This window comes from Neopelma chrysocephalum, unplaced genomic scaffold (genome assembly GCF_003984885.1).
Source record: "Neopelma chrysocephalum unplaced genomic scaffold, ASM398488v2 Primary Assembly neopelma1_22b, whole genome shotgun sequence".
In the NCBI taxonomy this organism is placed as follows: domain Eukaryota; kingdom Metazoa; phylum Chordata; class Aves; order Passeriformes; family Pipridae; genus Neopelma; species Neopelma chrysocephalum.
In genome coordinates, this window is record NW_020897690.1 from 7,512,871 (window position 1) to 7,525,451 (window position 12,581).

The 12,581-nt window shown below is 35.8% G+C and overlaps 1 protein-coding gene across 1 annotated transcript in view; it reads right to left on the bottom strand.

Moving 5' to 3' along the window:
• CTNNAL1 (catenin alpha like 1) overlaps positions 1 to 12,581 on the bottom strand; it is a 58,473-nt gene that overhangs the window by 13,140 nt on the left and 32,752 nt on the right. Inside the window, exons 5-11 of the mRNA XM_027679381.1 lie at positions 11,240 to 11,329; positions 10,766 to 10,936; positions 9,561 to 9,761; positions 7,587 to 7,673; positions 3,991 to 4,149; positions 2,391 to 2,483; positions 1,927 to 2,077 (exon numbers count right to left, since the gene is read on the bottom strand). Of these exons, the coding sequence (XP_027535182.1) occupies positions 1,927 to 2,077; positions 2,391 to 2,483; positions 3,991 to 4,149; positions 7,587 to 7,673; positions 9,561 to 9,761; positions 10,766 to 10,936; positions 11,240 to 11,329 (952 nt within the window). The remainder of the gene's footprint in view (positions 1 to 1,926; positions 2,078 to 2,390; positions 2,484 to 3,990; positions 4,150 to 7,586; positions 7,674 to 9,560; positions 9,762 to 10,765; positions 10,937 to 11,239; positions 11,330 to 12,581) is intronic.

Consider the following 12,581-nt stretch of genomic DNA (forward strand, 5'->3'; position numbering starts at 1 on the left):
CATGAGATAGCCTCCAACACCTATCCATTTTCTTTTCTCTCCTTCAAGCAATGACATTGGGTTGCCCTTGTGAAATGATGCTTTAAAGAAAGTGGAAAGTGCCATTTATGGAAAATGTGTTACCTGCCATCAGCAGCCCCAAGAGAAAGTTACTAACTACAGAGGAAGCTGGGCACCTCACATCAAGAACAATTTGTTTGGAGAGCCAAGTATATGCTTTGCTGTGGCTGCACGATTCTCATCCTATTATTTTTAAATATAGCAATATATATATGTATGCACACACGCACAGATAGATATAAATACATAAAAACGTTATCATTCAACCCTGCTAGACCACTGTATGAAAAAAATCAGATACTGCATTATCAGCCCTAGAAATTCCAAATTTATTCTAACACATTAATAATAGAGCAATACCATAATTTAAGTTTCATTTTATAAAATATTATGTTTAAAGAAAGTGAGTATGTCCCTGGCTCCCAAAACAAACCAAAAACCCGCTGAATGTTAAAAGGCCCATAAACAGAATCTCTGACTGCTACACTTATTTATGTGGCATTCCAGACCAAGGTGGAAGAACAAGTAGGATAACAATCACGTATTTCTCAAAAGTCTCAAATTCCCAATAACCTCTGCTACACACAAGTATTGTAAACCCACCTAGAATTTCAACATATGTTTCCCTTCTACAAGTCTTGAGGCTCAGGCACACACTCATCTAGCAACCAGCAGCAACAATTTAAAATATTACACCCTGTGGCTGGTTGCTACTGTGCTCACAATGCTGGCAGAAAAGAACTGCTTACACAAAAAAATCAAGTACAGAAAGTTAAACTGACAAAATAAGCTCCAAAAATGGAAAAAGGTCTCATGTTAATGGGTCTCACGTTAATAGCAAGATGAAGTATTGTATCATTGATAAAGTGTCATCTAACCTGAATAAGGATTTACTTTTTCTGTATCTTAGATACAAAAAATTAAGTCCCTGTATTTAACTAACTCTAAACTTTAAAACCTGAGCAATTCTCTTAAAAATACAAGACATTCAGTATTATTATATATTACATTCTATCTGTATGCAATTATACCTTAAAGACTGAAACAAACACATAGCTGCAAGAAGTATGACAGACTACACTAAAGACATAATCTGGAAAAAATTATGTTGGACAAAAATGAAAACCAAAATGCCTTCCATTTTAAAGGTAAATTACCCTATGCTAAAAGTAAACACAGAATTTTCTCCTTAAGATTCCATGCTTTTCTTCTACATGTTGTACAAATACCAATAAACTTACCAACCAGAGCAAATATCCCAAGATTGTGCAGAGTCGTCAAAGATTCCATCCAGGAGGAAGGACAGCAGTTTAAAAATCAAATAACTACATTCACTACTTTATGAAGTGAATACAAGGCAAGCTGACAGTATAGAATATATATGGATATATGTATTGTCCTAAAATACAGTAAATTATTAAACATGTCACACAATTTAAGTTGTATCTTGACTCTCATGAGCTGATATGTCTTAGACAAACCAAAAGGTGGGATGAAAGCCCTACACGCCTAATATCTGGACACTGGTGGCAAAGAGCTGTGTCTAATGCATTTGTGTCCTTTCAACAATTCCATCTGATTTTGCTAGAACTAACCACAGTGCAGAAAGTTAAACATACCTAATCATACACAAAACCAGACCTTTAAATTTTTGGCTGCTTTTATTTGAAAAAATCCAGTAAGCAGCCCGATTCAACATCTATACAAAACCAATATACATGTGTATTGATACCTAGATCTCACAGGATGTGCAACTGTTTCTTGCACTCTTCTCTTAAGAAAACAGTATTTCCTAAATCACACTTAAAATTCTTAGATTATGTGTTTTGAAAACTACATTTTTCTATTTCCACACAGCATTCTTACCTCGTCTTCCTTCAAACACATCATTGATTTCTCTCAACAATAAAGACATGTCACTCAGTTGAGACTCCCAGGCCTCGCAGAACACCTCAAGATTTTCTTTTGCAATCTTGCTAGATGGGTGTAATGCCAGTGTTTCTGCAGCAGAAATTATCTGGACAGAGAACAAAGCATTTGCTATTGCAAGTCCTAGTACATAGCGTTCCACATGAATTCACAAATGCCTCCACAGGCAAAACACAAAATTAAACTGCTACTATTATGTCTTTGTAGTGTAGTCATCTGACATTTGCAGGCTTGGTGATCTTCCTTGTGTGTTCTTTTAGCTGCTACCCAGGATTAAAGTGTAATTCCTTCTTAGAACTGCTTTGAACAGTTCAACATTATATTTCCAAAAAATTCACACAAGTAATTTTTATTGATGTATTATGTCTAGTAGAAGTGGCCAATTTGAAAGCTAAACATACCTGTGGGCCAGTGACCTGAAAGGTGTCTTCTGCATGTATGCAAGTAATCTCAAGGGGCTCCGTTCCAGAAACATGCCTCAATAAGCGACACATCTAGATTTTTTTAAAAAAATATGAAAAGAATGGTAAAAAATATGCTTTCATTAGAAGTGAGAAAAGGTGTACATGCAAAAACCCCCACAAACAAACACACATAAGGCTTCTGACAGTCCAGAAACTTACAGGGAACCACACAGATGGGTGTTTCTCATGGAGCATTTACAATAAAAATTCTGACTTGGGAGGTGTAGAAAACCACCAAGAGAAACACAATTCTTAATAAATAAATTAAAATAAAACAAAAACAATTTCATATATTTATGACAGAATAAAACTGAAAGCAATCACACACGTATAGAACTTGGAAATATTGTAGCCTAAATAATTTCACCAGAGCAGGCTTATTCAGCAATTAGCAATGATGTGGAAAATGTAGGCTTTCATCATCCAGGGGATTGAATTATATTTGAGCAAATCAGCATCAAATTAGTTTAGGGAAGTAATACTGTTTCCTTTCACATTAAGCTAACATCCTTTTTTTTTCTTTTTCATTAAGACTAAGAGTGAACTTTTGCTCAAGAAGGAACATGGAATTTTTCAGATCAAAAGGATTTTCTAAGACAGAGACAGCACTTATGAAACCTACTGCACTGTCCATCAGAAATGCTCACATGCAAACACTAAACCTCATCTAAATAGTCGCAGATAAAGGGGACATTAAAACTGAAATTACAAATTCACAGCATTGATCTGCTAGTCCTGGAAGTTCAAGGGTATTGCTTCTGCTTATTCATACTTCCTCAAGCCCTGTATACTGTATTTTTTTAGAAATTAATATTAGATACCACGCAAGTACAGCTGCTGGCTTTCATGACCCATATTTCAGATCAAAGTGATCTATCTTTGTATGTCTCCTACTTGTACAGGTCCCTTAGCTCACAGCAACAAGGTACAGGTGCCAGACATCCTCTCCACAGACACTCCTATAAACCAAGATGTCTCAGTACTCAGAAGTCCTCTTTATTCATATGTGTGAATACTACCATACAAAACCATAAATGCATCAGTCCATGGAACATACAAACTGCTTTTCACGAAGGAGAAAGATTTTCAGTGGCTTTCTTGACTGACACAAGACCTTCAAAATGGTCAAAATCACTGAATTAAGAAACTTTACCATATAATTTCCAGCATTATTGTATATTTGGATTCAGCTATTGCTAGATGCCTCCTGCTTGAAAGAAAAGGGTTATCATCTCTTCTTAGATCTAGAAACCCATTTTTTTGTTAATATTTTAGACTCAACATATACATACAGATTGAGTCTAGATCCAGGAGGAGAATTGGGTACAACTGTATATGCTTTCTACAACACCTGTATGCCACAGTGACACCTCTGGCTCAGACCCTACAAAGAACAATACAAAATTCAACAACATATCAGGAAAACAAAATAAAAAAAAAAACCAACACAGACCAAAGCCTTCTTAAAGAACAGATTGATGCAAATCCAGCCACTCATTTTCTAAGTCTTACACAATGAAAGGTGCTGTGAACTCACCTCAACAAGTTGTTCTTTCTGCTCTGATAGCTTGCAAGTATATTCTGCTACAGCTTCAAGATTTCCTTCTACTCCTGTGATTTTTAATGCTTTGAGAACCATATGATCTGTATGGTATTTCAGAAGATCTGCTGCCAGAGATGTTGCTGCACTGTGGACCTTGAGTAGCATTAAAAGGAGAGATAAACCATGGAAGGAAAAAAAATTAATTCAGTAAGAAGTCAAACAAACTTAAAAGACATACTGATTTTTCCAAGAAGCAAAATTTTACTGCTATGAAAGCTCATATACAGCTTGCTTATTATCCTGGGTTTTATTTCTTCTATCACTATTCAAAGTAAAGGGTAAAATGCACGGCACTAAAAAAAAAAACAACAAACCACTACAAAACAATAAAAACCTCCAAAAAACTCAACAAAAAATAACCAAAACCAACAACCCCACAACCAAATATGGAGGGAAACAAAACAGCAGCTGGGTAAAATGAGGACATGAAGTTACCACACTGCTGCTTTCTGATTATGTTACAGATAGGGAAAAAACAGGTGCATGAATCTGTGGGTCATCAAGTTCAGCATAAGCAAGGAACAATGTCCACTCCACTTTTCATAAAGAACTGTGTGAATCAGACTGAAGCCATACAACATACGAATTTATAATACATTAGAAATTAGAATTATCAGTGGTGCAAAGAAAAGCTTGAGAATTATATAGCTTGTGACACAGCCTTAGGAAAGTAAAACACACCTTTTCTACAAGGAGATTGGTCTTGGAAAAGTCTCAAACACTCACACTCCTAAGAAGAAAGGAGAAGGTTCTCCTTTTAAACACATCCCTAAATCCAGATACACTTTCAGACTCACAGATGTGCTGAAATTGTGCTGTGAAGGACTCTGCTTGACAACAGCTATCAATGACAGCTGCTACTAGTTCTAGTAACCAGTCAGGAGGTTTACCTGTGCCCTTAAGAACAGAGGTAAAACCGAAACAGCAACCTCTTTAGAAAGAGAAGAGTACTCTTATGCTCATAAGACTATTATGAGTCTTGTAATATTGCACTCACTTTGCTAGACTACACTGAATATAGAACAACTTGGCTGTTCAAGGAAAAAGTATTTTTCAAGCTCTTACGAATGCAATGAGCTTGAAACTGATGCTGCAGAGAAGGGAATGTTTACTGTAATGATATGCTGTGTTTTTTATTTCATTGGACTCTATTTATTTTTACCCCTTTCCCTTAGCAGTACAGTGCACCCAGAATTAACTTTCTCTGGATTTGTTTTTTAATTTCACAAAAGGCAACTGAATTATTGCCTCAAAACCTGCTGCAGCTGTTTTTAGAGAGGAAAGAAAACAGCTATGACAACCTGCTATAAACTATTTATATAACATTGCCTGCATGGCATTAAAAATTAGCACAAACCACTAATCTCAGAAATGAAGTCAGCTCTGAAGAAAGGATATGTGAAAGGCTTGTAATGTTGAAGTAGGAACTGGCAATTCTCATTTACAGATAGGCTACATAGAGATTACCTTTTCATTAGAGATTCTTTTCATCATGATCTAAGATAGAAATATACTTCTAGTTAATGCTGTCTCTGATCATTAGCAGGAAAATCATCTCAAGGAATGAATGTAACTTTCGTTTCTTCCATAAAGAGACAGAGATGGGAAAGAACTACTTTTAACAAGGCTGTCCTGTGTTCTCAGCCACTCAGGCTCTCAAAAGCTTTTTAATTAGAGTCATAATACTTTCATTTTACCAGTGAGATCCTGGTTGCTGACCCCAAGTTAGACTGACAGGACAGTCCTCCTCAGCCATGTAAAGAAGCATGGCTACTTGGGGATCAATTCAATCACTACATAGAGAACAACAAAAATGACATAACACTCTAAACTTACTTCTAAGCATAGCATCAATCCTGTGCATTTTAAAATGGCTCTTACTAAAGCAAGCTTTTCAACTCTAAGTCAACAAAGCAAATAACAGAGGACTTTGGATTTGCTGGTTTAGAAATCCACACCCACTCAATTTGCTCCACAATTCCTAAAACAGTGTGCTATGTTTTCACCTGCATTGCTTTTAATACGGAGCTACATCACAGGGCACAGGTAACCTACCATTTTGTATTTTATGCCACCTTTGTTAGCTGGTTTACAGAAGATAAAGAACTTTGTCAGGTGACAAAAATAGAAAATTAACTTAAGTGTGGTACATGTGTAGTCTTTGCTGCATGACATTTTCATAAATATAAACCTGTAGGCAGGATGATGTGTTAACATTTACATTTATAGAGCTGCAAGAAAATACAAGATATTAATGATTTCTTCCACATACCATATTCCAGCCACCTGTGGCTTTACGATCTATGAAATTACACAGTTGCATACTAATTTGACTGGGAATCATCTCTTCTACCTCATTCAGCACCCAGGAATGACGTTACTCAAAAATGATAATCTTACAGTTAAAGCAGCTGAATGCCACTTTGGAAAAGCTCTGTGACTGACTTCCTACATAATGGTGACCACATTACAAACTATTAATCAAAGAGCACAAATTATGTACCCTCCACTTTCTGGGAGCCCAACATGCTGCCTGACAGCAGAAGTGTAAAGCACTTTACTGAAACTGAAATAGATTCAAAGCACTGTTTAATTCCTCAGGACAACTGCAGGAACTTTAATCCAGAAGACAAAATTTCTCATTTCATCTATATTAAAAAAAGAGGAGCATGATTTTTGGAGCAGTTGAGGTTTTCCAGTTACAGCAGCTGACAGCTCAGCCTAATAAGTTCACCATGCTTCCCTAAGAACTTTGCACTGCTCTGTGTTGAAACCCTCACTGTTCTTAGTCTTCATTTCTCCATTTGTTTATAAGAACAATAATTTGAAGCAGTTGAAAAGATATCTGAATGATTTGCAAATATTTAGGAAGCTGCCAGAAACCAGTAATTCTGTATTTGACTCAAATCTGTGTAACAGATAAGGCAGCAATGCTATTCCTTACCAGAAAGGGGGAAGACCCTGATCAGCAAATGCAGTCCATCCCATGTACCAAATGAGGCAGCTATTCTATGTGTGTATGGAAGCTGACCACCAGCAAGTTTGCATTTAGGAAAAGAAACATGATTTACAACAGCCACATACACAGCTGCCAACAGTAGAGAAAAAACCCTGAATATAAGGCACTGTCATAACATATTTCTGCTATAGAAATCAATAGAATAGGTTAAGTACAAACAAACTGCAAATGTAATTTATTGATTTAGGTGCACACTACAAGAAAAAGTATTTAAAACAGTGACACACAAATCCCCAAGGAAACTTTGCCTTTACATTTAAAGTAATGATTATATACATAGTACTTACTTTTAAACACTTCTTTTTTGTCAGTTAGCAACGAGCCCATGTATCCAACAGATTTCTAATCAATAAGCACAGAGAAGACAATAGCTCCCTGATGTAATTCTGATGTAACTACTCTTTTCTATAAATAGATATTAGCCTTTTCGGGTGCAGGATACCATTTTACAACTTCACATATAACAAGTAAAAAATCCAAACTCAATTTATCTTGCTTAAGCTACACTTACCTCTCTTTTAAGTTCATTCATGCACTGGCATGTTTTTAGAATGGCTACTTCCAAGTCTTCCATGAGATCCTTTGTCTTCTGGTTTTGCTACAAGCCAAAGAAAGCAATGAACAAGACATTAAACAAAAACTCCAGCAAAACCCACCTTCATGTCATGTGTCATTAGTTCAAGGAGCTTTAGAAGATGGCCTTTTCCTTCTAGATGAAATGTACTCCTTTGCACATCCTGTGTATATTCTAAAATTCTTTTATCGAAACATTCGTCACAAAATTAAAACTAAAAATAATAGTGGTTCAATCTAAGTGACTGCTTCCATTCAACAGCAATTTATTTCTAAGTCTCACTGAGCTTTTCTTCAGGAAAAGGGTTTCCTTAAGCTTGCCAAGTTCCTAAAATCTTCTGTCTAACCAGCCTAGAGTAAAACAAGAGTTTAAGGCTTTTTTTTTCAATATAAACACCCTTTTAAAATGAAGTGATACCTAAAATGTTATACCAAATGTTCTATATTGAATTATAAAAAGAGACTCTAAAGAGTCCTTGAGAAAATATTCACCCTCCAATGAAGCTATTGAGCTGAAACTAAATAGCCATTTCAGTGAGCTGATGCTATTTTATCTGCTACTGTGTCTTTAGTCACAGCTAGGCTGGGTTATTTATCAATAAAAATACTTAAAGCATAAGCACACACGTGCATGCCCAAGTATTTTCATGGATCATATATATGCATAATCTGGTACAAGGCTCTCATTTCTATCACTTGAAATATAGCATGTAAATTATTTAGAGGTGATCGTTTTCCACCAGTAAAAGAGCTTAGAAATACCCAAGTGTCCTAGTTTTGGCTGGGATAGAATTAATTTTCTTCATAAATCTGGCATGGTGCCGCTTTGGATTTGTGATAAAAACAGTGCTGACAACATGGGGATGTGTTAGTTATTGCTGAGTAGTGTTTACACAGCTGCCTACCAGGGCTAACAACCAACACCAAGCTAAACACAGGTTTAGTTCCTACAGTTAAAGGTGTCTATGCAACTAATATTCTATATGTGTCTTGTTTGCAATAACAATATTCTGTATTATCAGTAAGATTTATATGTCCTTCAAACTGCACTACTGTGTTAAGAACACCTGACTGCAGTATCTGATTCAAAGAGATAAAAAGGAACAAAAATGCTTTCTCATAAATAATACACTCAATTAAGTAAGTATCCTATACTAGTACACATCTGCCATATTTCAGAATGTTGATAAGATTTTGTGCTATATGTTTCCCAGAAGCAAGACTGAAAGCAAGTCAGCATCAAAACCAGAAACTGCATTTTCCATCTCTGCTTTTCCTCTCTCTTTTGCACGTATCTTCTATCATCTTCAAGGAACAAGTAAGACAAATGACAAGAGAGAGGCTTAACATGCTTCTTCTCTAAAAAGAAAAACTGCCATCATTTAAATCACATAAAAAAGGACAAACAAAAATAGCCTGTAAGTCTTAGTGTCTCTTTCCTCTCTCCACAAGATTAAAAAAGAACAAGTCAGTTTTTTAGTGTTTCCCTTTCCAATAGTTTAACTGTTTTCAATATTCTGTAGAAAACAGGAAACAAAACTGTGGTCACTGCTATGAGATCAAGACAATTGAAATCTCTGAACTACTCCAACAAAATACCTAACTGTTTAAGACTGCACAATGATACTTTGGTTCACTGCCTTGTTTCAATTACAGCTTCATTAAAATTAGTCTACTGCCACCAATAGCCTAATTTAGCCATCAAAGAATCAATGAAGCAATAACACTGGGGCAAGGGGAGGACAGAACATATGGAAGCTGCAGAAGCACAGAACAAACTGTGGCTTCCTTGATCAGCTCTCACTGTGAGGAATACACTCAGTTCTCTCTTCCCAGAACAGAGGAAAGACTGCATTAAAAATTTCTTTCCAAAGTAGAGGTGAAAAGATTTACTTTGCTAAAAAGCTCTTACAGCTTGCATCCACACTGAAACCAGCTGCTCTAGTTCCATTTTAGCCTGTTTAGACAGCTCCAAAATGTGTTCTCTGTGCTCATGACTGGTATAGGCAGAGTCTGTGAAGTCTTCTGTATGTTCCAGGATAACTTCCAGCATTGTCGAAAGGTTCTCTTTTGAGAGAAAATAAAGATTCTCACGAAGACCCTCCACCTTATTCTGAAAAAGAAGCATATAAATTCCTTGAGAATTTATGTGATTATACAGTTGCGACGCAAATGCAGAAAGCAGAGGCATCATTTTACATTTTATTTTTCTCCTCAATGCTTTCTTTAGTTATTCACTTATTTTCAGAGTAATCCAACAATCTGCTCATGCCCAGACCTCCAGTTTGGGGTTTGGGATGATTTCTTTAAAGTGATAATGCCATCAGCAAATTACTGGCCACTTACCAGGAGTAACAACAAATACATCACTGTTCTACTGCTGTCAATAAAAAGTTTTAAAGTTCAGTAAGTTTCAGAAATTAAATGTGTATTTCAATTTTGTTTGATCTTTGCACATCCATGTCATCTATTTTGAGTAGTTTTCTAAAACTTTGTATGTAGCAAATTGAATACTTTGAGGCACACTGAAAAAATTTCAATTGAATTCTAAAGGGGGAAATAGATAAATAAATTAAATCAAAGTGACAGGCTCAAAAGCAGTAAGACATGGTGTTCATTAACTGTTCTTAACAGAGTATGAAATTTAAAAACGCCTTTATGGGGAAAAAAAACAACTGAGCTACAAGATAAATTTCAATTCAGAACATTTCCTTTGAATGACAGCTTGCTCTTCTAAATGTTTGTATGAATATTTTTGTCTGCAGTTTTACTAAGTAAGAATTCTTGAACAACAACTATTTTAATGAAATTCTGATCAGATCCTGATACTTCAGTTTATTCAATGTCAAGGCATCACCTCAACAAAACATCAGAGTTCTGAATGCATACTGATTCAAAAGAAGATGGCAAGTATCATGAGGTGTATTTTGGGTATGACTTTGAAATTATAATCCCTTCTTGTCAGATTCTCTAACATTTTGGGACCGTTATTTAAGTTAACACTGCTGAAGAGATGCAGTTCCACCATTTTACATTTAAAACTACTTTTTTTTTTCTAAAATCCTAGTTACAAGGTACTTTATTGGCTGTAGAAAACAATATAATTTCTATTCTTACCTTGAATTCTTTGATGCCAGAATATATGCTGATGGGGGCCATTTCATTTTCTCCATTTGGTCGAGAGTCAGTTACAATTTCTATTACCTGTTCCAAAGCTAGTCTCATCCGATGAAAAACTCCATCTTTGTTTATACGAGCAGATTCACAGTCTGGATGTCGCAGACAAGTCTTTTTAAAGAAAGTAAAGTAACTATTATGAAAGAGTACACATGCAGTATATTGAAATGAAAGGTTCCTATTAAGGCAAGTCTAAGCAATGTGTTAGAATATTATGAATTCTTTCTATTAAACTGCTGTTAAGTAGAATTCACACCACTACTGAGAATATAAAGGTTTTCTTTACCCATTCTTTACTCTTACACCCTTCTTTAGCACGAAGTTTAAACTGGGGTTGAGAGAGGAGAATTGGCTATCCTGCCAGATGTCATGCTCTGTGATTTAGCCAAGTTGTGTAAGAGTGCACATACTCACCTTTGAAGTAGTCAGGAGCATCATGGTGCACTTCTCAAGAACAGCCCTAGATGCTGCCATTCTAGCCTTTTTCTTCTCATCCTTCAAATCCTAAACATCAAAAGAAAGAAAATGACCTGAATAATACACAGTATCTAAAATACTAACTGCTTGTGAGATTGGAAAAAGGAAACTTTCTAGCAGATGAATGGGTTGTGAGAAAGCTTCCCAATGTCTGACAATTGCTATTTTCAGCCTAACTCATGATCTAGAACTTGCTTTTCAGAGAGATTTTAATTTATGCATTTATTCTTGGCTCTATTCAATTCAGATTTCAAAGATGAAAGATCTCAGAGCATGTTACGTAAACTGTTGCTAATTTTGCTATCTTTCTCATACAGCATTATTCATAAAACAGAAAAACGATGGGAAAAGAATACCTGACTGAAAATATTTTCTGAAATGGGAGAAAGGGTAAGGCAGAGACAGAGAACACCTGCTTTTCATTGTATTGCAGTGAAGAAAATATAAACTAAATCTTTTTTCTACTTGAGTGCTGTATTTGCTACATACCAGTAATAAAGAAAGTCTTGACAGGCTAAAAAAGCAATTCCTCTGTATTGCTCTGCATTGAGTACACAAACTTATCAAGAACTGTCCAGGGAGATGGATATACCTGCAAAACTGAACTAACCCCCCAGCAAAGTTCATCAAAACGGAAGAGTTTAGACTCCACACTGGGATGTAGGGGAAGAGGGCAAGACATGAATCCCTCAGCATATAAGAATGTCTAGCAACAGGAAGAACTTTGAAAGCTACAAGTACAATCTTCTCACTGCTCACAAAGATAGCTGAGTGCTATCTGAGGCAACTGAATGGGACTGGCTGAAAAGGGAACAGTTTACAGGATGGAATTAATCCTAATTTACCCTACATTAAAAAAAAGGCACACAGATAAATCACTGCAGCAATCTGTTTTGACATTTTTATAAAATTTGTATTTAGCAACTACAGAAAATCTTTAAGATCAAAATCACCACATTAAAAAAAACCCAAACAAAATTCCAAACCCAATCAAACAACAAAACAGTTAATTTCTGAAATTCTGACATTACACTCTGATAATTCTGATGGCACTCAGGAGTTTCCAGCACACTTAAAAGTACTTTGAGGGATATTTCCTCACAATAGGACTAGCAATGCCACATATCAGCCTACACATTGTAAACTGAGTATGTCAAGAAAGCAGACATAATTTAAAAAGTGATAATGAAACAGTCTTTCCAAAAGAGTCAAGTAGGAAAGGAGGGGAAAGCAGAAGAGGAGTTAACACTGAAAACGCAAAACAGTTGAAAATAGTATC